The sequence below is a fragment of the Panthera leo genome, chromosome A2 (assembly GCF_018350215.1).
Source record: "Panthera leo isolate Ple1 chromosome A2, P.leo_Ple1_pat1.1, whole genome shotgun sequence".
Lineage (NCBI taxonomy): Eukaryota > Metazoa > Chordata > Mammalia > Carnivora > Felidae > Panthera > Panthera leo.
Genome location: NC_056680.1, coordinates 7,505,103 through 7,532,004, shown reverse-complemented (window position 1 = coordinate 7,532,004; position 26,902 = coordinate 7,505,103). Strand labels below are relative to the sequence as shown.

At 55.8% G+C, this 26,902-nt stretch overlaps 1 protein-coding gene across 1 annotated transcript in view; it reads left to right on the top strand.

The window, feature by feature from the left end:
- The window catches only part of COL5A3 (collagen type V alpha 3 chain), a 35,413-nt gene that overhangs the window by 530 nt on the left and 7,981 nt on the right, over positions 1-26,902 (top strand). Inside the window, 55 exon segments of the mRNA XM_042922455.1 lie at positions 395-466; positions 3,422-3,580; positions 3,674-3,863; positions 3,939-4,095; positions 4,688-4,792; positions 5,112-5,267; positions 7,046-7,159; positions 7,274-7,420; positions 8,467-8,514; positions 8,588-8,629; positions 8,944-9,006; positions 9,377-9,451; positions 9,549-9,632; positions 9,815-9,871; positions 9,963-10,016; positions 10,211-10,264; positions 10,833-10,886; positions 10,968-11,021; positions 11,207-11,260; positions 11,602-11,646; positions 11,754-11,807; positions 11,990-12,034; positions 12,195-12,248; positions 12,396-12,440; positions 13,350-13,403; positions 13,498-13,542; positions 13,687-13,740; positions 15,227-15,248; positions 15,251-15,270; positions 15,387-15,440; positions 15,583-15,690; positions 16,132-16,185; positions 19,121-19,174; positions 19,598-19,642; positions 19,899-19,952; positions 20,062-20,106; positions 20,482-20,535; positions 20,635-20,688; positions 20,779-20,832; positions 20,975-21,082; positions 21,247-21,336; positions 21,593-21,646; positions 22,459-22,566; positions 22,683-22,790; positions 22,887-22,940; positions 23,388-23,441; positions 24,083-24,190; positions 24,265-24,318; positions 24,522-24,575; positions 24,691-24,744; positions 24,881-24,934; positions 25,486-25,593; positions 26,195-26,248; positions 26,411-26,464; positions 26,770-26,823. Of these exon segments, the coding sequence (XP_042778389.1) occupies positions 395-466; positions 3,422-3,580; positions 3,674-3,863; positions 3,939-4,095; positions 4,688-4,792; positions 5,112-5,267; positions 7,046-7,159; positions 7,274-7,420; positions 8,467-8,514; positions 8,588-8,629; positions 8,944-9,006; positions 9,377-9,451; positions 9,549-9,632; positions 9,815-9,871; positions 9,963-10,016; positions 10,211-10,264; positions 10,833-10,886; positions 10,968-11,021; positions 11,207-11,260; positions 11,602-11,646; positions 11,754-11,807; positions 11,990-12,034; positions 12,195-12,248; positions 12,396-12,440; positions 13,350-13,403; positions 13,498-13,542; positions 13,687-13,740; positions 15,227-15,248; positions 15,251-15,270; positions 15,387-15,440; positions 15,583-15,690; positions 16,132-16,185; positions 19,121-19,174; positions 19,598-19,642; positions 19,899-19,952; positions 20,062-20,106; positions 20,482-20,535; positions 20,635-20,688; positions 20,779-20,832; positions 20,975-21,082; positions 21,247-21,336; positions 21,593-21,646; positions 22,459-22,566; positions 22,683-22,790; positions 22,887-22,940; positions 23,388-23,441; positions 24,083-24,190; positions 24,265-24,318; positions 24,522-24,575; positions 24,691-24,744; positions 24,881-24,934; positions 25,486-25,593; positions 26,195-26,248; positions 26,411-26,464; positions 26,770-26,823 (3,923 nt within the window).

Below are 26,902 nucleotides of genomic sequence, written 5' to 3'. Positions count from 1 at the left end.
GTATGATTGTTTGTCTTTGGTGACCCGATGAGGGTCTGTTGTGATTCTGGGGCGTAAACAATCGCCCATGAGGACGTGAGTGGGTGATTCTGGGGGTGAAGGTGAGTGGGGACGAGTAAGGGAGGGGGCTAATCGGGGACTCAGAGTTTCCTTTCCATCTCCCCTAATGGCTCCATCCTATTCTTCCTCTCCCTCCTCTGCCTCCAATTGGCGCGCGCCCACCTCCTCTGTCCCCACTTCTCCCCCCTCCCCCCACCCCGCGCTCCCCAGAGCCGCGATCAGCACCATGGACAGGGCCTCGGGAGGGCCGCGGTGAGGGGCGAGGCGGGGCGGGGCGCGGGGCGGGGCGGGGCGGAGCGCGGGCGGGGGCGGAAGTGGAAGTTGCTCCCCCCAGCCGAGCGAGCTGCGGGTGTTTTTCCCGAGGAATTTCTCAGGGGCCCCAAGGGTCCCGGGGGCCGGCGGACGGGTGAGTCAGCGCTGACGCACGCCCAGCTGCGCGCTTTTGGCTGAGCGCCGAGCTCCGCCCCATAGGGTTCGCGGTTGGGGGCGCCCAGGGGTTTGGGAAGGTTGTGGTCCCTCAAGTGGCGTCCCTGGTCTGAGAGAGGCTGGGCTAGAGCCTCCTGGAAATCGCTCCCTAGGGTGAGCTCAGTCCCCCAACACACACACACACACACACACACACACACACACACACACACCCATCCTGCACTTTCTCACTTTCTCTGGAGTTCAGGGAGGTGCCTGTTCACGTGGATTATCCTAAATTGGCCTATGTCCCATTCCCATGCTGACACATCCATACATTCGTGCCATCATAGGCATCCATTCAAAATATAAGCCCTCTGGGACACCCCAAAGTGAAACACCGGGGCCCACGCCCCAGGCAACCCCAGCAGCCACCCGCCACAGGGTCACAGCCTTTGTCACCCTCCTACACGTTCCAACTCTTGCACACGTGTGCACTGGTATCCACACAACACAGTCAGCATTGGCAACCAGTCACCTGCTCGCCGACTTGTCTGTACTCTCCTATGTGACCACAGTTCCCCATCTCAAGTGTCGCCTATTATAATCACAGACTCACCTGCATGACCAGCTGGACTGTGGACTCACTGCCAGGAGATACCCACCCACACATCAAATAGCTGCACCTCGCTCTCCATTGTAGGCCAAATCCTTGGCCTATGCTGACAACGTGCTCAGCCATTCCCTGGTCCATACAGAGTCATGCACTTGCTTACACAATCTCATGTACACAGTAGCACCCACACCCACACCTGTGCTCTCCTGAACATCTGAGGAGATCCCAACCATGCCCCAGCCTAGTTAGTCCCTGCCTGCCTCCCTTCATATCCTAGACCCCATCCAACATCTTCCTGGGGCCCTGACCAGGACAGTAGAGAGAGTGGGGGAAGGTCAGGCTGGGTCCCTGACAGACCCCCACCCTCTGACCCTGCAGGCAGGACTCAATGCCTCTTGTGTGTCCCCTTGTCACAAAGCCAGCCATGAAAAGAAAGGGCAGTCAGTTTCTGAAAGGTCACTACAGAAGATATGCAAGATTGAAGCAAGAGACATTTGGGTTAGGTGCTGAGAAGGACTTTTTAAATGTGACTGAGCAGCTGGTTGAGGGGACACCCATTCCTGCTGCATCGAGACAGGGGTCTGGGTGAGGGGAAAGCCTGGGAGAGCCATACCGTACGGGGTCGTGACTCTCAGCCCTCCCTGGGGCTCCAGCCTGGAGAGGGGGCAGCTGGGATGATCATTCCATGGGGGAGTGACCCTTGTGGTTGACAGAGCCTGGGAGCCCAGATCTTAGTCTCAGGGGACTGTAACCCAAATACCTCTTAATGACAGCCTAGCCAGAGAACAGGCAATTAGAGACGGGGCTGGTGGTGGCAGCAGCAGAACAGGGGTGTGTGTGTGCGTGTGTGTGTGTGTGTGTGTGTGTGTGTGTGTGTATGGAGAGAGAGGGGGATGAGGAGAGTAACCCCCGCCAGATATGTGTATATATGTATATATATGTATATGTCTATCTATCTATCTATCTATCTATCTATCTATCTATAGAGAGAGAGAGGGAGAGGGAGAGAGAGGAGGGACAGAGGGACAGAGAGACAGAGAGGAAGGAGAACCAATGAAGTACCAGGAGACACGCAGAAAGAGCTAGGAAACAAGAGAGTGAGAGAGACAGACTGATTCAGAGTTGGATGCAGAGAAAGACCTGGAAAGACCAACACAGAAAGTGGGACAGAGAGAGGGCAGGGAGGGGGAGAGGAGAAAGACAGAACAGGAGGTTGGAGGCAAGAGTGAGCAGAGGCTGGAATAAGTGTCTGTAAATCTGGAGAATGAAGGGTCTGACCCAGGAGGAGCTGGGATGGGGGTCCCTCATCCAAGCCCCTATCTCCCCCAAGTCTGGCCCCCCACCCTCACTCCCAATGGTGAGGTCAGTAGAACCGCCCCCAGGGTGAGGTCATGGACAGATTTGACAGAATCTGGCTCCTGCCAAGAGGCTGGGTCAGGGGGTCAGTGGGACAGTCTGCTGGGGGGAGGGGAGAGCAGGCAGGGGCTTTGGGCCCAGAGGAAGCCCCCGCCCTCCCCTGCCCAAGCCATGTGGTTCCACTTAGCACTGGCCTGCTGTGTGGGGTGGGGCTGGTAGGATGGCCTGGATTAGGATCTGGTTGGGCCAGACCAGTTCCCTCCTTTGCTAGGATAAGAGGGATAGGGTCAGAGGGAGGAGGTCAGGAGGGATAGGGTCAGAGGGAGGAGGTCAGGAGGTTATTAGAGAGAGGCAGTCATCAGGAGGAGGTCAGAGAAGGTGATAAAATGGGGAGGTCACAGGTCAGATGGAGGAGACTGGGTTAGGCAGAAACAGGAGGTCATGGGTGATGGTGATCAAGGAGGGGGTCAGAAGGAAGAAGTCAGGAGAGGTAGTGGCGAAAGAGAGTAGATCATGGGTGATGATCAGGGAGGAGGAATTCAGAGGAAGTGGCAGTCAAAGGAGGAGGTCAGAGGGAGGAGGTGGGGGAGACACACACTAGGAGCCCCCCCTCTCCAAGCGGGTTTCCCCTGGCAGGGGGCTTCAGGCTGGGAAGCAGCCCCAGGGAGTTGGTGCGGGGGAGAGCAGAGAGGGGGACAGTCTGGCTCTGGGGCTCAGGCCAGGAAGCCTTGATTCATCCCAGAAGTAGGTCAGCTTTTTTTTTTCCCCTACCAAAAACCAAGCGGGGGGGTGGTGGGGAACAGGAGTCAACAGGCTGACGAGGCTGGAACAGCTGTGGGGTGGTGAGGTGGGTCAGGTCCCGCGCCTGCTCCTTCTCTCTGACCCACAGACACTGTGGGGGGCTGAAGCCCCCAAACCTGAGCTGCTCACATGGAGTCATAGATTTTTTTAACTGCCTTGCACCCCGGCTTCTCTCTACAGCAGACCCTGTGGATGTGCTGAAGGCCCTGGGTGTGCGAGGGGGCCAGGCTGGGGTCTCTGAAGGGCCTGGCTTCTGCCCCCAGAGGGCCCCGGAGGGTGACCGGGCATTCAGGGTTGGCAAGGCCACCACACTTGGCACCCCTACGTGGGAGCTTTTTCCAGGTGAGTCAGTGCAGGAGGGGTTGGCGGGGTCATCCTGGGAGCATGGGTCCCTGCCAGGCCCTCTAAGCTGCCCCTTTCCCTCTGCCCCTTCAGATGGGCACTTTCCCGAGAACTTTTCCGTGCTGATCACTCTGCGGGGCCAGCCAGCCAACCAATCTGTCCTTCTGTCCATTTATGATGAGGGTGGTGCTCGGCAGCTGGGCCTGGCTCTGGGGCCAGCTCTGGGTCTCCTAGGTGACTCCTTCAGCCCCCTCCCCCAGCAGGTCAACCTCATGGATGGCAGGTGAGTATAGGGAAGGTTGGGGTCCAGAGAGAAGTGGGGTGAGAAGCACCCCCGACTGAGACTGTCTTCTTGCAGGTGGCACCGTGTGGCAATCAGTGTGGATGGCAGGATGGTGACTCTGGTGGCCGACTGTGAACCTCAGCCCCCCACGTTGGGCCAGGGGCCTCGATTCATTAGCACGGCTGGACTCACTGTGTTGGGCACCCAGGACCTCGGGGAGGAGACTTTTGAGGTAGGGATTCAGTGGTCGGGGAAACTGAGGCAGGGGACGGGAAGGCGTTTTGTCCAGCTTCACCCCAGGTCCAGGAAGCTGAGGAGAGGGAGCGGAATGCATTGTTGTGCATCTTGCGGTGCGTGAGATCGTAGGGCCACAAAACAATAGTACGCGGTGGCGCATGCTTGACTCGTGGTAGAATACGGTGGAGACGTGGGACTCTACTGGTTGCTACGATGGTGTGTGACTGTGTGTGGTTGTGATGTGTGTCCCCTCCAGGGGGCCAGGGACCACATTCATCTTGTTCCCCTCCTTATCCCCAACACCTTAAAGGGCACCTGGCACATATTAGGTGTCAGGTGCCTGGGGGCAAAGGAACAAATGTGCCTCTGATGGGACAGGTGTTGTAGGGTATGATTTATGGCTGTGATTTGGTGTGACCGTGACAGAATCTTCCTCCCTCTCAGAGGGATTGTGGGGGCTGTGGTGGGGCCACCCCCTCTTTATACTTATGGGGCCCTCGGTAGAGAAATACCAAGCCTTGGTGCTTGGAATAGGGTGTCAGAGTCAGCCTGTGGCTTTCTTTCCCTGGCCCCCATCCTCTCCCCAGGGAGATATTCAGGAGTTGCTGATAAGTCCGGATCCTCAGGCTGCCTTCCAGGCCTGTGAGCGGTACCTTCCTGGCTGTGACAACCTCGACCCTGTAGCCACAGGGGTAAGTGAGGCGTTTGTCCTGAGGTCAGGCTGAATCATCCCTGGATCCAGATCTCAGGAATGAGTGAATTCTGACCCCTACCTGGGACTGAGTGACTCCTGCCCTCAAGAAGATCCTAGGCATGAGTGACCTTGATCTAAGTCACATAACTGAGTGATTCTTGGATCCAGATTGTATGCTTGACCCTAGGTCACAGGACTGAGTGAGCCCTGGGTTCAAAACATGGGACCAATGAGCCATGTGCCAGCATGGTCCCAGATGACTGAGCCATGGGGGCTCCGCTGAGGGGCTCTGGACCTGATGGAGGTCCTCTTCCCAGGCCCCCCAGGGTGAGCCAGAAACTCCAGCCCCTCGACGTAAGGGGAAGGGAAAAGGGAAGAAAAAAGGGCGAGGTCGTAAGGGGAAGGGCAGGAAGAAGAAGAAGAACAAGGAGACTTTGACCCCAAGCCTACCTCCTGGCTCCCTGGAGAACCAGGTAAGGGATCTGCAGCCACTCACCTCTGCTCTTTGACTGCCTGACCTCTGGTCTCTGATTCCTACTGACTGCTGGTACCTCATCCAAGTTCTATGCCTTTGGTCTCCAATCCCTGACCTTTGACTTGTCTCAGCTGACAACTATGTGTGGCAGGGGGGCTGGTACTGTCTTATGAGCTTTCTCATCTCTGCTCCTCAATGTCCAGTTTTTGGGGCTGGAGGAAAGGGGCAAACCCAGATGATTACTTTATATTAGGAGGTTCTTGATGGAGGCTACTGCTTAAGGGCAGCAATTAGCTGGAGTGAATAATGGGTTCATTAGTTAGACTGTCATTGTTTGGGATTGATTGGTCTAGGTAGCTGGTGAGGGTTATTCATTGGAGAAGTCTAATTGGGGGGCACTATTTGGCTTTCCTGATAGAGATTGCGGGTTGGGAAGTCACTAAAGGGAGATATTGATTGAGGTTGATGTTTGAGAGGTTCCTAAGCGGGGGTCATTGTTGGAAGTCATTGATAGAGACCACTGTTGGTGTTATTGTTGTCACTGGTTTAGGGTTAATGGGAAGGGGCCATTGATGGGGATTATTAGTTGGGAAGGAAGGTAGGTCATCAGTAGGGGATCACTGATTAGAAGGCACTAGCGGGGTCACCAGTTATAGTCACCAGTTGGAGAAATGACTTTCAGGGGTCATGGATGAGATAATTGGTTTGGGAGTCCCTGATGGATTATTAGTTGGGAAGGCATTGATGGGTCACTGATTAGTGAAATTACCGTTTGGGTCATTGGTGGGGTAGCAATAGATGGGCTCGCTCATGGTTGCTTGTTGTTGGAGGGTCACTGGTTAGGGGAATAATTGATTAGGGGGTCACTGGTAAGGCTTAGTAGTTGAGGGTCTACTAGCTAGTACTTGTTGTGGAGGGGGTCATTGGTTGGGGAGGTCACTGGATGGGAGAGTAAATGGTTGTAGTCATTGACTGCAGGGGCCGCTGATGGATCACTAGTTACAGGAATAAAGGCTAGTGATGTGAGTTATTAGTTGGAGGGGTCATTGGTTAAGTCCCTTAGTGGGATCATTAGTCAGGGGATATTGATGGGGGTCATTAATTAGGGAGTCACTAATGGGCCCCTGGTTGTAGGAATCATTAGAGGTCATTAATGGGAGATCATTAGCTGGTGAGTCACCGGGTGGGCATCCTTGGTGCAGGCCATTGGTTGGGGGAGAGTCACTGGTTACATTCCATCTGTTCTCACTGATGTACTAACTCAGTGGAGAGAAAGAAACGATCACTTCAGGCCCAGAAAAAGAACCCCTCCCCAACCCCTTCCTCAGGAAGGGCCTGGGCCTCTACTACCCTCTTTGTGCCCTTGACCAAATTTCTCTACAGCTGTCCAGGCCTCTCTAATTGTGGCCTGGCTGGCTGACCACTGAGCTCTGCCTTGGGAGAAGACATGTGGGGTGGGCTTCTTAGAGTCTGGCCCTGAGTACTGGACCTTGACTGTGGTTATCGAGCCAGCCCCACTCTGCCTTCTAGGTCTCCCAGACCTGACCCAGCCTTGCTCTTCTTCCACACAAGAGGCCTCCCTCTGCTGGCGGCTGTCCTGATCCAGTCAGAACACATTTGCCTCCATTGACCAGTCCCAGTCCCCTACCTTACACCCCACTGATGGTTTTTTGGGGGGTCGTCCTTTGTTTCCTTCCTCGGACTGGGCATTGCTGGGGGCGGGGGCAGGGTCTAGCTTCCCCTGGGGGACTGATACTTCTTCTGTCCCTGCTGCAGACCTCCACTGACATCCCCCAGACAGAGACACCAGCTTCAACTTTACCTCCGATTCCCACGCCTTTGGTCATGACCACCACTGTGACTATCGGCCACAATGTCACCATGCTAGAGGTCGGTGGGAAGTGGATGCGGCTGGAAGGGAAGGGAAGGGAAAGTCCTGGGAACTGGTGGTGGCAGACAATGAGGACATCAGGGACAAACTTGGGTCTGTCACAATGTTCTCAGGGGCCCCTGGACCCTGACAGTGGAACAGAACTGAGGACCCTGGAGACTAAGTTAGCCAAAGAAGACAAAGAAGGAGGTGGCCCTACCATTGTCCCTGTCTTCCGGGCAGCAGAGCAGCCGTCACAGACTCAGTTCCAGATTTTTTCTGTGAGTCTGAGTATTTGGGTGCGGGGGGGCGGGGAGGAGGTCCTGCCTGGAACCACATAGGACCACATTTTCTCTTTTGCCTTCTTTTAATCTTGCCTAGAATGCCTTCCCACCACCCCACTGTAGTTGCTAAATATTATCACTATGCTGATGTGACAGGAACTTCGCGAATGGATGGCTCTGTGCATAGAATTGTGCGTTTGGCCTTTAGTCCAAGTGTAATGAGAAACCTCTTGATCAAGCTCATGGAGCCTGATCGGACTTGGAGCTTTAAAAGCTCTTTCTGGCTGCTGAACAGCATATGGACTGTAGGGGGAGCCAGAGGGGCAGCAGGGAAACCAGTGGTCTGTGCAGCAAGAGCCTGGTGACCTGGAGCAAGGTGGTGACAGTGGGGACAGAAAGAAGTGGACAGATCTGGGCCGGTCTTGCTACTGGAGATGGAGAAGGATGCGAGGATGACTTAGCCGATGCATGGTGGCACCTTTGAACAAGATGGGGACGCCTAAAGGAAGAGCGGGTGGAAAGCATCAAGGGTCCCATTTTGGATGTGCTAAACTGGCAACCCCTGCTTGGCATCCAAATGGAGATGCCAAGTGGGCGATTGTTTAGAAGATTCTGGAGTTCAAGGGACATGGTCTAGGCTGGAGATAAAGACTTGGGAACCATCAACCGGAGGGATGCTACCTTTAGCCAAGGGATTGGATAAGATTGCTTCGGAAAATAGGGCAGACTGGGAAGGGTCCCAGGTTCTAGCCTTGGTATTGGGCAAGGGAGGAGGGGAATGCTCATAGCCAACCTACCCTGAGGGCTTGTTATGTGTCGACCATTGTTTTAATTTATTCTTCTTCGTGGGGGACATACACTGTTATCATTTGCTTACTGACTCTGCAGGTGAGGCCATAGGAGTCGAATAAGTTGTTCCCCGTCACCAGATAGTGAGAGGCAGCTCCAGGATTAGGACCCCACAGCACACCCTGAAGTTCATGCTCTTCTCCTTGACCATGGTCAGGGCTCACATCTCTTTTCTGTTCATTCCCCTGCCCCAGGGTGCTGGAGAGAAGGGAGCAAAAGGGGAACCAGCAGTGATTGAACAGGTGAGGGGCCTGGGGCTAGGAGGAGGTGGAGAGATCTGGGCTAGAACGGGGGTCACACTCATTTCTCCCTCAGGGACAGCAGTTTGAGGGACCTCCAGGAGCCCCAGGACCCCGAGTGAGTGATGGCTGCACCCCCCTCTTCCTTTCTATTCTAGTTGGGGTATTTGAGACCCGGGGGTGGAGGGTTGAGGTGTAACATTGCCATATCGTTAAAAGATCATTGCATATTTGAGGCTCAAAGGGTGAATCAAAATAGGGGTTGGGATGTAAAGTTGGGGGGTGGTATGGGTCAATATAGTACTGAGGGGCCAGGAATGGCTCAGTGATGGGTAAGGAGGTCTGCATGGGGTCAGAGTCAGTGGTGAGTCAGAAGTTGGCCTGGCTCGAGCTTTGTACTTCTTATGAACCTCTGTTCTCTGTCCCCAACAGGGGGTGGTCGGCCCCTCAGGCCCTCCCGGCCCCCCAGGATTCCCTGGAGACCCTGGTCTACCGGTAAGAGACTCCCACTGGGTTGTATCCTTTTGGGGGGGTGAGGTTTTGGGCCATGTGGCCGAAGGTGGGCACGTGTATGTCTGAACATGGATCTGGGAGGCAGGGACTGAGGACACCACACTGAAGCTGGCACTGGCCCCACTTGCTCATCTCTCTTTCCATCTGTGAATTGTCACTCTGGCCCACGTCCTGTCTCTGGGGGTGTATCCCCTGCTTTTCTCCTTCCATCTGTCTCTATCCCTGAGTGTCCTTCATCTCAGTCTTTCTCCCTATGTCTCTGTCTCTCCCCTCTCCCCCTCTATCTCTATCTCTCATCTCTGTCTGTCTGTCTCTCTGCCTCCATCCCCCTCTGTGTCTCTCCCTCTCTCAGGGTCCTGCTGGCCTCCCCGGAATCCCTGGCATCGATGGCATCCGGGGTCTACCAGGCACTGTGATCATGATGCCGGTAAGAGGGGGATAGGGTAGCACATCCTTGGGGGGTGTAGTCCTGACCCAGGAGGGGCCTCTCCTTGGGCCCCCCCTCATGACTAGCTGCCCCCTAGTTCCAGTTTGCAAGCAGCTCCCTCAAAGGACCCCCAGTCTCCTTCCAGCAAGCCCAGGCGCAGGCAGTCCTGCAACAGGCTCAGGTGAGTGGAAGATAATCAGGGGACCAACGGGGGGTAATGGGAGGACATTGAGGGAGTGACAGAGATGGGGATAATGGAGGCTAGTCGGGGGGCAGGTGGATATTTGTCTCCTGAAGATGCTCTTTTGGAGGGTGTTGGGGTTTTGTGGGAGACCTGAGGATCTGTTTCCCTCATCTTTCCAGCTGTCTATGAAAGGTCCTCCTGGCCCCGTGGGGCTCACTGGGCGCCCAGGCCCTGTGGTGAGTAAGGAGACTGTACAGAGGAGGGGGACACATCAGTGGAGAAGGGCAATCTCCCTCTAATTCCATTTCCCCATCTCTTTCCTCCAAGGGTCTCCCTGGGTATCCTGGTCAGAAAGGAGAGATGGGAGAAATGGGGCCACAGGTGAGACTGGTGGGGATGGGGCCAGGATTGGAGGGGAAGGGTCTTCTCCCGGAGCCACAGGATAAAGTGCTGTTTGAGGACAATGACAAAGGGGCTGAGGATACCTTTGCAATTGCTGCCCTTCCTAGAGATTGATTAAAAATAAGTCCTTTCTCCTTCTTGTTCTCCTTTTTCTTCCTCCTTTTCTCTCCTAGGGTCCCCGAGGCCTTCAGGGACCTCTTGGGCCCCCTGGCCGGGAGGGAAAGATGGTGAGTGGCTCGTAAGTCTTTAGGCCATCCCTCGTCTATCCCTCAACACCCAGCAGGAGTCTTGGCTCCGTGCCCGCAGGGTCTGCTGGTGTCATTGGTGGGATAAGGGCACCGAGGAAGGAGAATGGCAGCTCCATTGAGTGTGTCACAAAGGGATCTGGTCAGGTCACAGAGCCAAGGAGGACTTTCTAGAGAGACTGATGCTTGAACTGAGGTCTGAGGTATAACCAAGTAAACAGGAGAGGAAGGGCATTCCAGTAGAAGGAACAGCATGCGCAAAAGAAAAGACTGGTCTACTGAGGGAGATGATGAGCAGGATAATTCCAGACAATTTTTAAATGCAGCGGGGAATGAAGAACTGGGACAATTAATGGAGACCGGAGATTTTAATTTTTGTGATCCTGGTGATGTGCGCTCGGGGAAAGGGCCTGGAGATAAAGAACAGTGGACGGGTTTGAGATGTGTTTGGGAGGTTAAACTGGTACACAGAGAATCCCCCAGGATTCTTCATGAGGGAGGAGCTCAACAGACAGCAATGGGTGTCTTGATGTTGTCACCTCCCTGACAGGGCCGCTCTGGAGCAGATGGGGCCCGGGGCCTCCCAGGGGACACAGGACCTAAGGTAGGTGATAAGGTCAGGTTCGGGACTTGGAGGGACGGGTGGGTCGAGGATTCGGGGTTCAGGCGGTGTCTCTTTGTGCAGGGTGATCGGGGCTTTGACGGCCTGCCAGGGCTGCCTGGTGAGAAGGGCCAAAGGGTGAGTGTGTGAGGCCCCTCCCGCATGTCAAACCCTCCAGTATTCAGGATGCCCTCCCCACCCCCAGGGTCAGAATCCCCATCCCCATGTCCGAGCTCTCATTCCTGTGCCGCATGTCCTTCCCTGGGAGGCTGGTCTCTACCCTCACATCTCCACTCTGAACGCCCCCCCCCTCCTAACTCCAGGGTGACTTTGGCCATGTGGGGCAACCTGGCCCCCCAGGAGAGGATGGTGAGAAGGTAAGTTTGGGGAAGAGAGGGAATGGTTTAGAGTGAGAGTCAGAGAGGAATGGAGTCTTCAGGGGCCGGGATGAGAGGTGAGGGTCTGTGCTGGAGGGCCAGGATCCTCAGTGGGGCTCAAAAAGATAGACTGAGGGCTGGGAGCTAGCACCAGAGTTGGTAGGTGGGACTCAGGTTTGGGGTCAGGGGCCCGAACTGAATCACGTGTGCTCAGTCTGTTGGTTACTGCCTTACACTCTGGCTCTGGGATCCCCTGGAAGAGGTGCCCAGATGAGGGAAGGTGGTTTTCTGAGGGTTATACTCCCCGCCCCCCTCACCGAGTGATGAATGCTTTCCCACAGGGAGCAGAGGGACCTCCGGGGCCCACAGGCCAGGCTGGGGAACCGGTGAGTACCAGGGCCCTCAGGCCCCTTTGCCTGGCCCAGGGGAGGGAGCCAGGACTCATGGGGCCTCAGAGCAGGGGTGCTGGAATAATGCTCCTACCTCCTTGCAGGGCCCCCGAGGACTGATCGGCCCTAGAGGCTCCCCTGGTCCCCTGGGACGCCCGGTGAGACTGTCGCTATCTGTCCACCTCCCTGCTTGTCTTCCTCTCACCTCTGTCTCCTCTGCGTGCCCATTTCTGTTACCTGATTTCGCTGCCTGCTCATCTTCCCACCTGTACCTCTCGGTGTCTCAGACTCAGGCTCCTGTGTGGTATCTGCCCGGGTCTCACACCCTCTCCTCCCCCAGGGTGTACTTGGGATTGATGGTGCTCCGGGAGCCAAGGGAAATGTGGTACGTGTCCCGCCTTCTGACCCCTAGTGCTTTCTGATGCGCCGACCCCGTGGCCATCTGTCCATATCCCTGTGCACTCCCCTGGCCCCCTTGTCAACTTCACTGGCACTTCCACGCTGGGGTCCCTTCCAGCGTCACAGCACCCCCACTTTCTCCCCAGGGTCCTCCGGGAGAACCAGGCCCTCCAGGACAGCAGGGAAATCCTGGATCCCAGGTTTGAGCTATCGATTTCAATAACCGGGGGGTGACAGTAGTCGGCCATGGTCATAGACCCCTCCCAGCCTCCCCACTCCCCAGCTCATTGCTCATTTCTCATGTCTTCCTTCACCTTCCTTTTTTCTTTCTTTCTTTATGTACCCAGGGACTCCCTGGCCCCCAGGGGCCCATTGGCACTCCTGGGGAGAAGGTGAGTGACAACCCCACCTACCACCACCTTCTCCTGTCTTCTTCCTTCAATTCTGCAGGAAAAGCTTCCCACCAGGGCCCTGTGGTTAGCCCTGGATAATGGTGAATCGCAACAATCCTTCAGCAAGCTGAGAGTTAAAAAAAAAAAAAAATTACTGACGGGAAAGAGTTGATTGGGAGAAACGGATATTGTCAGGATTTAGGGGAACCCACAGAAGCCACCGTCATCAAAAATATTAGCGAGATCCATGGGCCAGGAAGGCCTTTCTCTGGGGTCCTGCGGTGTCATCTTTATTCCCCGGCACATGTGTTCCCTCTCCCTCTGCAGACAGGCTTTTTCCTGCACGTGTCTTTGTCCACCCCCCACCGGTCCCGTTTCTGCACGATTTATCACCATTTCAGCCCCCAGCTCCGCATGGCCTTATAGTTTCTTTACCTAAACCCACCTGATCATAGTTTCTATGAAGTGAGACGTCGCTTACCTCAAATTCTCAGAAGAAAATGATTGGTTTAGTTGGACCCAGTGCCTGCCTCTGGTCCCATCAACTATTCGCAGAACACAGGGGTCACCTCATGCCTGCCTAGGCCCACCCCTCTCAGATGAAGGTGGAGACACTTCTAAAGAAAGGGATATAGCTGGGGAGTCCCCCAGCCCAGTGTGTTCCTCACCCTGTTTTTACCTCCTTTGTCTCCACTCTCCCAGGAGTGAAGGATTTCTGAGGCTCAGAGAGGGAAAGGGGCTGGCCCAGGGTCACTCAGTAAGACTGGGCAGAGCTCGGGAGAGGTTTCGTAGCCCGCGGGGTGTGCTTGTTCTGTGACCTTGATGTCGCTGCGTGTCTGAGCGGGGCTGTTCTTGGTGGGATGCCGGACTGAGACTCTGTGTCTCTCCCTACTGCTCATCTTCTTTCAGGGCCCCCCTGGAAACCCAGGTATTCCAGGCATTCAAGGATCTGATGGCCCTCCGGTGAGAAGTGGGTGCTGGCAGAAGGAGGAAGGAGAAGGGGGAGGCTTGGGAATTTGGATGGCAAATCCAGGCCCCCGACAACTTCTTCCCCCAGGGTCACCCAGGCCACGAGGGCCCCACAGGAGAGAAAGGGGCCCAGGTGAGTGGCCCGGAGAGAGGCCGGGTTGGGGATGAGGGTTGGTAGGGCGGGGCCAGGAGTCAGGGGCTCATGAGGAGAGGAATGAGGGCACTGGTAACATGGAGGGGGAAGGACAGGACGGCACTGATCTTATCTCCATCCCAGGGTCCACCAGGGTCAGCAGGACCCCCGGGCTATCCTGGACCTCGGGGTGTGAAGGTAGGTGGTGCTTGGGGCGCATAAGAAGGGGTGATTCATTGGCATGAGCTCCAGGGGACCAGCTTCATGGTAAACCTGTGCACATGTGCCGAGAGGTATCGATCTGCAGGACAGGTGTGGTGGGAGTGGGGTTTCCATCTGAGTGACAATATGTAGAAATGTGTGTGTTACCTGGAGGTGAACAGCCAAAGGGAGGTACCGTCATGTAGTTGTCACCTTGTAATTGAGAATAGTTAGGCCCGTGAAGGGCCTAAGCTCAGTCCAGGTCAGCACTCTGTAGTGAAGCAGACAGTTTATGTCTTACCTCAAGCCCAGGGCCATATGATCTTCAAGCACAGAAATGCCGGGATAAGCCAAGAGCCGTACTGTTGCCCGAGGGCAGGGACGTTGGACTTCACATTTGTATGAGTCCAGTCACGTTGTAGCCAAGTATGGTACCTGTGGTCCGAGAACAGAGTTTGGTGGTAGCCAAGAGGCAACTTGTCACATTTTTGCACTGGAGGTAAGCTCAGTTATCTCCGAGCCAAGGAGGTGGTTCTATCGCAGCTGGCCACAGAGTCCTATGGGTGGCCAAAGTCAGAGTTATGTTGTAACCAGCCATAATCGTAGAGAGCGAGGTGAAGGCCGTGTTGTAGCTGAGTCTAGTTTCGTTGTAGCCAGGGTCAGAGAAGCACGGTAGCCAAGCTTGGTCACACGGTAGTCAAATGAATTGCCCGGAGGCAGGCGAGGGTCAAAATACTTATACTGTATTTAAGTACAACTTCATTGTCGTCTTTGAGCTCAGTTAAACCTTGTGTCTCTGCGGCTGGAGACGGTCATGCTATCGTCAAAACACAGTTATGTTGTATCCAAGTGCAATTTCATTACAGTCTCTGAGCTCAGTTACATGTGTCTTTCTGTGGCTGGAGACAGTCATGCTATTGTCAAAACACAGTTAGGCTGTATCCAAGTGCAATTTCTTTATAGTCTCTGAGCTCAGTCACATTGTAGCCAAGTGCAGTTTTCACTGCAACCCAAGCCCAGGGTTTGGGCACCTGGGCTTGAACTGAGCAGCCTTGGTGTAGCTAAGCACAGACTGGCTTTGTTGCCAGGCACAGAGTCGCATTGTAGCCAGCACAATGGGGAACATTCCTTTGCCTTTAGAATGAGACTGGAGCCTGGAATGTTCATCCTCATTCTCCTGCCAGAAGGAACTGTGGACACTGTGTCCCCGGGAGATTGGAATCAATTACTCGGAAATTTGGCCTTCCCTGCACACCCCCACACAGATGACCTTGGGAGGCTGCCATTGGGAAGAGGGGCGGAGAGGCAGCCTCTTGCACACCACGCTAGCAAGGCTTTGGAGAAGGGTCATTTCCTCTGAGGCTGCCCCCTTCCACTCGTGTCCAATATCCTTTTGGGACTGTCCTGACTGTTTTGGGACAGGGAACTGAGTTGGAAGGCCCTTCTGAAGCAGGAGAGGGACTGGAGGTCTCTTGTTTTTCAGGGTACCTCTGGCAACCGTGGCCTCCAGGGGAGAAAGGAGAGAAGGTGAGAAGGAAGGGGATTCCTGGTTGAGGGGAGCCCTAATAACGGGACTCTGGTTGTGTCCCTTCCCTGAAACCCTGACCTCTGTCCTCTGACCTCTAACACTCTCTCTCCCCCAGGGAGAGGATGGCTTCCCAGGCTTCAAGGGCGATGGGGGGCTTAAAGGAGATCGGGTAAGATGATTTCCAGATGAGGGATCTAGTGGTTCTGGGGAGCTTGGGGAAGACATTGGTGGGGGTGGGTGTGCCGGGGCTAAGACAGGGAGCTGGAGGCGGCCGGAGTGACACAGGGCCTGATACCGCCTTTCTATTGCAGGGACCCCCCGGGCCCCCCGGTCCTCGGGGAGAAGATGGTCCTGAAGGGCTGAAGGGGCAGGAGGGGCTGGCCGGCGAGGAGGGGCCCCCAGGCTCAGCTGGGGAGAAGGTGAATGGACCGTGGTCACCCTCTCCAGTCTACCCTCCAGCTTCCCATCCTGCAGCGAGGGTGTTCCCTGGCCCTTTGCCTTCTGCCCTTGGCTGTTTTGTCTCCAGCCTCAGGAGACTGCTACCTCGCTTACCGTCTCTGATTCCTTCACTCAGCATGATAGAGAAATTGCACAGACTACATTATCTGATTTTTATCCCCACCGCAGGCGACGGGCATTTTTACCCCCATTTTGCAGACAAAGAAACTGAGGTTTGCAACAGAATTGAATGGAATGAGTTGCCCAAAGACATGCCTGTAGCAGGCAGGAGCCAAGACTTGAACTCACGTTTCCCTGAATTCTACGCTGTTGTCCCCGCCCCCCTGTCCCAGCCATCCTGCCCTTTCTTTCCTGACCTTCAGGGTTCAACTCCTGACCTTTGTCCCATAATTTTTCTGCAGGGCAAGCTGGGGGTGCCAGGTCTCCCAGGTTACCCAGGACGTCCGGGCCCTAAGGTAAGAAGCTAAGGGGTTAGGGGTGGGCAAGGGCAGGACTCAGAGACTAATCAGCATCTGGAGGGCCAGGCTGTGGTCTGGGGGACTGAGCCATCCACCCCACGGGTCACTGAGAGACGGCGAAGATGTGAGCTTTCGCATCAGACTTGGGTTCAGATACCGACCCCTTACCTGCTAAGTGACCTTGGTCAAGTCTCTTGAACCCACTTGCTTGTTGCAAAATGGAGATCCTGTATTTGTCTCATCAACTTGATTATAGTAACATTGATAATTTTGGTAATCAAACTATAGGATCCTTCTTATTTGGTGTGATTGAGGTTGGTTCAAAGTCTGTAAGGAGGAGAATCACAAAAAATACACATCTGACCTCTCTCTCCTCCCTCTCTGCCCCTCCCCCACTCATGTTCACGCACACACTCTCTCTCTCTCAAGATAAATAAACTAAAAAAACAACACACACACACACACAAAACAGAAATGGCCTCCTAAATGGGTCAGTCGGTGAAGCGTCTGACTCTTGATATTGGCTCAGGTCATGACCTCATAGTTTGTGAGATCGAGCCCCACATCGGGCTCTGTGCTGACAGTGTGGAGCCTGCTTGGGATTCTGTCTGTCTCTCTCTCTCTCTCTCTTTCCTCCTTCCCCTCCCCTGCTCCTGCTCTCTCTCTCTCTCTCTTTCAAAATAAATAAACTTTAAAAAATACATATTTGACATATCTTGAATTATAACATGTTAAAATGCACTTATATAAAATGTACATTTGTTTTGCCAATGTTTTGATGGATGAGGCTGCTGATTAGACGTGTATTTCTGCCTAAACCACACCCTCATTACATCACTGATGATTTATAGTGTGGGTTTATATAAAATGAAGCAGAAACTTAGACACTTGGGAAGAGAGCTGAGTGCAGAATCCTTCCAGAGTGCCACAGTTTGTCATTTCCATCTGGCAGTCATCTTATGCGTGCCTAATTTGACAGTGACTTTTTTTTTCAGTGACTTCCCTCTCTATGGCGAGTCTTTTCCATTTGACTTAGGTTCAATAGATGTCTTTTTTTTTTTTCCATTCTTCATTCCATCCGTTGTTGTAAAAACGTTCACTGAGTCACATGACTCCGAGAGCAAGGGCAACTGACATAAACCGATTTGGGAGGAAACTCAAGGCACCGTAACTTAGAATAGAACTGAATCTGCTGGAGCAGAAGTTCATGGGAGTTAGAGCAAAGCCTCCCAGCCACGACCAGTCTGTGTGTTTTGGGCATCATGTGCTACACGGCAGAAGGCATGGTGTGTTGGTTGAGTTGAGGTGCCTTAGCCAGTGTCAGGGTCGTAGTGCTGTAACAAAAATACTTTAGATCGGGGGAGGGGGGGCTGAAACAACAGAAATTCATTTCTCACAGTTTTGGATGCTAGAAGTCTGAGACCAAAGGTTTGGCATGGCACTGGGAGAGAAAGAGAGACAAGGAGAGGGAAGAAGGGAGGGAGAGAGAGACAGAGAGACCTAGACTCCTTTTCTTTTTAAAGTTTTTTTTTCTCATTTTATTTATTTTAAAGAGAGAAGGTGGGGCAGAGGGGCAGAGGGAGAGAGAGAGAGAATCCCAAGCAGGCTCTACACTGTCAGCGCAGAGCCCGAGATGGGGCTCGGACTCACGAACCGTGAGATCATGACCTGAGCCAGTCAGATGCTTAACCGACTGAACCACCAGGCGCCCCTCCAAATGACCATTCTTCAACATAGGGCTTCAACGTATGAATTTTGAGGGGACACAAACATTCAGTCCATAGCAGACAGTGATAATCAGCATGAGTGATGACAGCTGACATTTCATAAGCACTTACTATGTGCCACACACAGTGTAAAATGCTTCCTATTCATTATTCTGTTTAATCCTCACCAGGGACACCTGGGTGGTTTAGTCAGTTAAGCGCCCAACCTCGGCTCAGGTCATGATCTCATGGTCCGTGAGTTCACGTCCCACGTCGGGCTCTGTGCTGTCAGATCGGAGCCTGGAGCCTGCTTCGGATTCTGTGTCTCCCTCTCTCTCTGCCCCTCCCCCGCTCATGCTCTGTCTCTCTCTGTGTCTCAAAAAATGAATAAACATTAAAAAAAATTTTTTTTTAATCCTCACCAAAAACTTGTGAGGGAGGTATCATTGGTGTCCCCAGGTTACAAATGAGGAAACTGATGCTCAGAGAGGGTAGGCCATTTGTCCAGGGCCACATAGCTAGTCCAGTGGGGGGTCTGGGATTCAAAACATGGTGAGGAGTGGGAGGGGATAGCAGAGCCTGTGATGTGTTCCTCTGTGGGGACGGGGGAGGATGCCTCCAAATGGGCAGGACAGCATGGACTGGGGTCAGTCAGTTAACCAATATCCAGTAAGCCCTGTCTGTGTACCAGGTTGAGGGGATTAAGATCAGGAGATCAGAGCACCATGTCAGAGCAGAGCAAACAGACAACGGATGAGTAAGCAAGTGAACAAGGTCATTTCAATATAAATATTATGGGAAAACAAACTAGGACAAGGTGACAGAGGGTGACTTGGAGGACGTGGTGGTCAGGATGGTGGCAGAAGGCTTCTCTAAGGAACTGACATGTAAATGAGATCCAGACGATAGGAATACCTGCCTGTGTGGGGACCTGAGAGACGAGCATTTTAGACGAAGGAAGCAGCCAGTGCAAAGGCCCTGAGGCAGGAGTGTACTGGTGTGCCTGAGTAGCATGGAGGAGGCCAGTGTGGCTGAAGTGGAGGGAGCAAGGGGTGAGCGAGGGGAAAGAGGAGGGCAGAGGGCTGCCTGGGAGGAGGATGGGCCTGGAAGGACCAAAGAAACTTCTGGAAAGGACGGAGTGGCTGAAGGGTGAAGGGTCAACTTTGCTGATCACCCACTCCACAACCACCACCCCCCATCTTTTCTCTCTGTTTCTCTCAACTCAGGGATCTACTGGCTTTCCCGGGCCGCTGGGACCCTTAGGAGAAAAAGGGAAGCGGGTGAGTCCGGGGGCCGGGGGAAGGGTAGGGCTTGTCTGGGGGAACACGTGCAGCTCTGCACGGCAGCGGGTAGGCCCCTGTAGCTAAGCCTGGAAGCACTTGTCTGCACGCATATTCCCATCTGCGGTGCGGGGCACAGGTAGGTGACCCCACCTCGCGTTACTGCGCATGAGTCTGCGTGTACAGGTGCCTCTCGGTGTAGATCAGATGGGGTCTGGGTGTTACAACCCGCGGGCCTGCGGTAAACAAGGACATAAGCCTGCATGCGTGTAGGTGTGTGTGTGTGTGTGTGTGTGTGTGAGTGAGAGGCTTATGAAGAAATGTACAGCAGGTACCATTCTGGGTCTGTGCCCGGTTGTGTGTGTTTCACGTCTTTGTGCCATAACTGTCTTCTGCTTCCCCGTCACCTGATTTGTTCTCCAGGGCAAAGCGGGGCAGCCGGGCCTGGAAGGAGAGCGGGGGCCACCAGTAAGAAGAGTGAATGCTCCCCCATCCTGCTGGGCCTTGGGGGACAGGGCTGCGAGGAGGGGCTGCAAGAGGAGAGGCGGGGGGTGGGGGGTGGGGAATCGTGAGCGGGCAGGGCAGAGCGTCTGGGGTCTGGGTTATGTCCGTGTCCCTGGTGGGGCAAGGAGGGGTCACCACGGGAGGCGGCCCAGGCGAGTCGGGCTTGTCTCCTAGATTCCCACACCCTCTCACTTCTCATCTTGGCTTCTTTGCTACTCAGGGCTCCCGTGGAGAGAGGGGGCAACCGGGTCCCACCGGGCAACCGGGCCCCAAGGTATGGGCTGGGTGGGTGATCGGGCCCTCGTGCAGGCCCCCGGCCCGGGGTCCCCCAGCCCTCCCTGTGAGTTTGTCCTGCAGCCTGAATCCCATCCACTCTGTCCTAGGGTGATGTGGGCCAGGACGGGGCCTCTGGGATCCCTGGGGAAAAGGTGAGTGTGTGTGTGTGTGTGTGTGTGTGTGTGTGTGTGTGTGTGTGTGTGTTTCGGGATGGGAGACGAACCCAGGAGGTAGTTAGGGTGCAGTGGAAGGCATGCAGCCTCTGAAGTCTAGAGCTGTGAGCTCAAACCCTAGCTCTGCCACTCAGCTGCTGCGTGACTTTGGGCGAGTCACTCCACCTCTCTGGGCCTCAGTTTCCCCCTCTATAAAATGGGAATAACCACAAAGGGCTGCGGTGACGATTGGAATGAATGACTGCGGGTGCGTGTTTGGCCCCCTGCCCGGCGTGCAGAAAGCACTCCACGTGCTCGGTATGTGGGGCTCGGGGGGCAGGAGGGATGAGACCGTGGCTTCTGGTTCCATTTCAGGGCCTCCCAGGTCTGCAGGGCCCTCCTGGATTCCCCGGGCCAAAGGGTCCCCCTGTAAGTGCGTGCACCCTGGGTGGGGGCGGCCCGGAGGGAAGCCAGGGAGTGGGGAGACTCCTTAGTGCCATCTCATCTCCCTCTCACCCTGCTCCCCAGGGTCCCCAGGGGAAGGACGGGCGTCCCGGGCACCCTGGACAGAGAGGAGAACTGGTGAGTGGCCCCTTGACTTCTGACCCCTCACCCCCTGAGGCTCTCTGGTTCTCTCTCCCATGTGACACCCCTTTACATTTTTCTCCCCAGGGCTTCCAAGGTCAGACAGGCCCACCTGGACCAGCTGGTGTCGTGGGTCCTCAGGTCAGAAGGGAGCCCACAGGTCTTTCCAGTTTTGCAGATATTTTGGGGGGAGGTGCATCTCAGACAGACCTTCCCCCCCCCGCCCACCGCCGCCCCCAACCCCGGGCGGCCTCCATTCAAGAGAAGCTTCCTTCCTCTCCAGGGAAAGACAGGAGAAGCGGGACCTCTGGGCGAGAGGGGCCCCCCAGGCCCTCCTGGACCTCCGGGTGAACAAGGTCTTCCGGGCCTGGAAGGCAGAGAGGGTGTCAAGGTGAGATCCTGCCCCCTAAGAAATCTGGCTGAGTGGCCCCAGAGATTGGCCCCATGCCACCCCAAGGCTCAGAATCAGCTCCGTGGGGGAGGGGCCCAGATTCACAGAGGGGGAAGCACCTCCGCACCTCTCTGGAGGCTGACCTTCCCCCTGCACTCCCGTAGGGAGACCTGGGGCCACCCGGGCCCCTTGGGAAGGAAGGGCCGCCTGGACCCAGGGGCTTCCCCGGCCCCCAAGGAGCCCCTGGGGACCCCGTGAGTATTCTTTGGAACCCCTCCTAAATGTGCCTGGCTGGCCTATGAAGCAGAGAAGGAAAGGGGGGCTCAGGGGGAGGGCCATGGTGATGGCATCCCGGGTGCAGTGAAGGAATCATAGCGGGAGGGACCTAAAGGAGAGAGACCCCTGGCCTTCAGTGCCCAGGAGGAAGGTGGGAACTGTGAGCCCCCAGAGTGAAGACAGGACCTGGGCACACCCTTGGGGGGTCTCTTGACTGAATCATCTCTCCCTCAGGGACCTATTGGTTTAAAGGGTGACAAAGGCCCCCTGGGCCCTGTTGGAGCCAATGTAAGTGTAACCCCATCTGCTGGGTGGGGGGCAGTGTGTGTGTGTGGGGGGGGCCTGGGGCATCTGGGAAGCTGGGCATCGCTATGATTAAGTCCACCATTTGGGGTGTCAAACAGGCCTGGGTCACCCTCGTGACCTCGGTTTTCTCATCTGTAACACAGCCCCGCCCCACAGACTGTAAATCTCAGTGAGATGATCTGTCTGACACATACTTACCTGCATGCCAGACATCAACATATAAAAACCTCCCTTCCCCTGGAGCGTCTGTTCTAGTTGGTGATGAATGACACGGAGAAGGGGGAGTAGGGAGAGAGCAGTTGAAATGGGTTGGTCAAGGAAGGCACCCCGAGAAGGTGACATTTGAGCTGAGACCTGAAGGAGGTGAAGGAGGAGCCATGCGGATATACAGGGGAAGGGTGTTCCAGGCGGAGGGAATAGCATGTGCAAAGGCCCTGTGGTTGGGGTGTGCTAGCACGTTGGAGGAAATGCTCAAGAGGCCTGTGTGACTGGAAAGAAGTGAGGAGGGGTGAGTGGGAGGCGGAGAGGGCAGGAGGTGATGAGGCAACTCGTGCAGAGCCTTGTGGGCTACCAGGAGGACTTCGCATTTTCCCTGAGTAAGGTGGGAGCCGTGGAGGGCTGTGGGCAGAGGGACATGTGTACCCTGACTCAGGTGTCCCTCTGGCCACTGTGCGGAAGGGAACAGATGGATATGACGCTGGTTAACTACCTACCTCAGTGCCTGGTGGCTTGAAACCCCCTCTATCCATGAGAACTTTTGCTATTTTTCCCACACTTCTCACCCCTGTTTCCAGGGCCCTCCTGGGGAGCGGGGTCCTGTGGGCCCGGCAGGAGGCATGGGGCTTCCTGGCCAAAGTGGAGGCCAAGGCCCTGTTGGCCCTGCAGGCGAGAAGGGGTCCCCGGTAAGTGCCTGCCTGCTACAGTCCTCAAGCATCCTCAGGACCCAGCACCCCCCACATCCCCGGACCTTCACCTCTGCCCTGGCCCCTGACCATCCCCTCTTCCACTCCCCCATCAGGGCGAACGTGGCTCCCCTGGCCCCACGGGCAAAGATGGGATCCCAGGGCCCCTGGGGCTTCCTGGACCGCCGGGAGCTGTTGGGCCTTCTGGCGAGGATGGGGACAAGGTGAGTTCACGGACACAAGAGCTCGTGGAGGAGGGGCTAGGGGGCTCAGGGTAGGGAGAGGCCATGTTGGTCCTCCCTCACCTGTTTCCTCTGCAGGGGGAAGTGGGTGCCCCTGGCAACAAAGGGAGCAAAGGCGATAAAGGGGATGCGGTGAGTGTGGGGGCCAGTGAGGGAGGTGGGCCTGGGGGAAGGCAGAGGGATGTGAAGGATGAGGGGGATAGCTGGGACCCCAGGAGAATGGGAAGGGTGCTGGGATGGCTACCCTCTCCTCTCCCTTTCCTTGGTGGCCATCTTTCTGTCTGTGACTCTGCATGGCCCTGGGGCATCACCTCCCCAGCTTCCCTCTAGGACCTTCAGCCACAGCATCGCATCTGTGAGCCAGCTCAGTCCCTGGAGGGACTTCTGGGGAAAAGTCCTAGTGATCCAAGCATTGGATGATGTCTATATCTGATCCCACTTGTTGGTGGCTAGGACGACAGGATTGTGGGGGAAGCAGCTCTTGCTTCCTGGTGGGGGCAGTGGGAGGCAGCGAATGTCATCTTGAGCGTGCTCCCAATCTTGAATTTGAGGTGTTTTTGGCTGTGTTCCCTCCCCCAGGGCCTGCCTGGACCAACAGGGGTACGGGGTCCTGTGGGACACCCAGGCTCCCCGGTGAGTGCTCTTGGCTTTGTGGCCATTGCCTGGACCCCAGATGGGAAGGGACAGTGTCCTCCACCATGACCCAGACCCAAACTCAACCCCACCCCTACCCCTCTGTGATGACACCCAACAGGAACTCATCCCAGAGTCTGGCTCAATCCCAACCTCAACCTGAACCCCGAAGGCCATCGCAGTTCCAGTCTCAACCCCACTTATGACCTGAACCTCAATCCCAGCTTAAACTTTACCTTCAAATCTGAGCCTTGACCCAGTCCTACCCTGAAGCCCAACTTTGACCCACCCTCCAGTGCTGACCCCAAACCTGGACCCAAACTTTGAATCTGACTTCGGCCCCAATGTCAAACCCGACCCTAAATTTCACCTCAACCTCGTCTGAACACTGCTCATGACCTTGACCTCAACCCACCACCCAATGCCCATCTCACCACTCGCTGCCCATCTGAAAACTTTGACTCCACTCTTGGCTTAATTCCCAAACTCTGACCCTTAACCTGTACCCCCACCTCCAAGCCCAACCCTGACCCTTTCCAAACTTAATCCCAAACCTGACTGCCACCATTAACCTGACTTTGACCCTGTCTCCAACCCTTGACCCACACCCTCACTGTGCCCTGTTTCTGTCCTTCTCCCAGGGAGCAGATGGGGCTCAGGGACGCAGGGGACCACCAGGCCTCTTTGGGCAGAAAGGAGATGATGGAGTGAGAGGCTTCGTTGGGGTGATTGGCCCCCCTGGCCTGCAGGTGTGTGTCTGAGTTTGGGGGCGTGGCCTCTTTCCCCACAGTCTGTGCTCCAATCTTGCTTCTTTGTTCCACAGGGACTGCCGGGCCCTCCTGGAGAGAAAGGGGAGGTCGGAGATGTAGGGTCCATGGTATGGACAACCTGGGGAAGGTGGGAGGGCAAGAGGATAGCAGGGTGGTGGTGACCGTTAGACTGATTTGGAGGTGGTGGTGTCACAGGGCACATTGTCATTTTAAGATGATGCTGGGAACCAGCATTAAGGGTGGTGTTTGTGGTTAGTGGTGCCTTTGAGGGGTCATGAGGTCACTGGATGCTATTCTGACTGTCTCACAGGGTCCCCATGGAGCTCCAGGCCCTAGGGGTCCCCATGGCCCCAGTGGATCAGAGGTGAGGACCCTCTGTGGGGGGTGGGCAGGATGCCTGAGAGGTGGGGGCATCCATTTCCCAAGAAGGGGCTGTTGGGATCCTGCAGTCCCACTTCTACCCCTTGCTGTCTCTCCAGGGCCCTCCAGGGCTGCCTGGGGGAGTTGGTCAGCCGGGCGCTGTGGGCGAGAAGGTGAGAGAAAGGGGGCAGGGGACTCCCTAGGGTTGGGAAGGCACAGCCAGTCTTGCTTGGGGGTGGCTGTTCTGGGGAGCTCCTTCCTGTCTTTCATAAGCAGACCTCTCCTTACCCTCAACTTCGCCTCCTACAGGGTGAGCCAGGGGAGGCTGGAGACCCAGGACCCCCAGGAACCCCAGGCATCCCTGTGAGTGACTGTGTCCTGTGCCCCTGCACCCATCTCAGGGAACCTCTGACTCCTGGGCATCTTGGGGCACCTTGACCCCTGGGCAGACCAGAGTCACCCATTGACCCAGGACCTATGGGTAGCCCCAGTTGTCTTGATGACAGAGCCCTGGAAGGTCTCAGATAGGGCTGCTACACAGAGTTCTTCAGGTTGTACACTGCACAAGGGTGTGGGGCTGAGAGAGGGGGTGGGGGCTCGGATCCAAGCCGTACACCCTGAGTTGGGGATGAACTTCCCAGAGGGATCCCCTTTTCTAATTCACTCCGATGTGGCATGTGGGCTAGACCAAACTTGGTCATGATCTCTGAGCACCTGGGCCATCCTTGCCCCTGACTCCTATAAGTCCTAGATCCTGTGACCTCTGACTCTTGGACAGTCTAGGCTACTCTGACCCCTGGCCCCAGGAAGTCCCAGACTACCCAGATTCTTGAGTCCAGGGATGCTGACCCTTGACCCCTGACCCTGGACTCTTGTCTAGGCTATTCTGACCTCCGACCTCTATTTCTACAAAGGGGCCCAAGGGAGAAATTGGTGAAAAGGGGGACTCGGGTCCATCTGGGGCTGCTGGACCCCCAGGCAAGAAAGGCCCCCCCGGAGAGGATGGAGTCAAAGGGAACGTGGTGAGTCCTCGGAGAAGAGGAGGCAGAGATGGGGAGGGGCCTTGACCCTGCTCCCCGACTTCTAGAGCAGGCCTTCCCTCCTCCAACCTGCTGGCCCCCGAGCCACCCAGAACGTGGCTGACAATGACCAAAGGCACGCTTGTGTGTCACGGGATGGGGTGGAAGTTGCTCCCACACAGAACCGATCTGGAAATGTTGGCAACGGAGCTGGGGCTGATGTGGGATTTAGCACCAGGGTGGAGGCTGAGACCGCCCCCCCTCCCCCGGCCACGGCAGTGGGGCTTGGGGTGGCTGGCAGGGCAGTGAGGAGCTCCGGAGTCTGTGGGACCTCAGTTTGCATCTCACCCCTTTTCTGAGGGTCAGTTCTGTTGAGTCGTGGGCTGGGAGACACCTGATGGATGAAGTGAGGTGATGCATGTGATGCCCCTAGGTCACCGCCTACACGCGTTAGACTGTAGAAAGCTCTCTCTCCCAGGGCAGGGATTTTGTGTTGTGTTCACTATGTGTCCTCAGCAGCCCAAGCTGTGCCTGGGCACTGTTCACCTGTCAGACAGATGCTCGGTAATTCAGAAATGTGATTATTCGTCATTCTGTCTTCCAGGGCCCCACTGGGCTCCCAGGAGATCTAGGCCCCCCCGGAGACCCAGGAGTTTCGGTGTGTGTGAGCCCCCCACCCCCACAATATATTCCTAATTCTGCCCCCATCTCGCCTCCCTCCACAGACTTGGGCAAGGTCAGAGGAGCACATAAGCTTTATGTGTCCCCAAGCTTCACCCCAAACTCATATTGCCTCCATGACCCCTCCCATCCCCCACAGGGTATAGACGGCTCCCCAGGAGAGAAGGGAGACCCTGGTGATGTTGGGGGACCGGTGAGTGGGGGAGCAGAGCATGTCATGCTGGCAGAGGGGGGTTGGGGCTGGTGAGTGGGTAGACTGGGGGGCCGGAGGAGTAGGCTGGTGAGGTACCCAGGGCTCCCATACAGCACCTGCTTTGCCGCTCTGGGCCTTCACCACGACGGTGAGCAGCTCAGTGGAGGAGGTGGGAGACGGCTGGTGCTGTGGGGATGTCTGGGGAAGGCCGTCCTGGGATCACAGGCATCCTGACACATAGCCCTGCTCAACCGACGTGAGCTAACGTGAGCTAATACTACCCTCGTACTGTTACATATCCATAGGGTCCGCCTGGAGCTTCTGGGGAGCCGGGCCCCCCTGGGCCCCCCGGCAAGAGGGTAAGTGAGACCTGCCTCCTGGCTGACCTGGCTCCAGCTTTGATCCACTCACCCCCACAGGCCCCCACAGGCCCCCGCC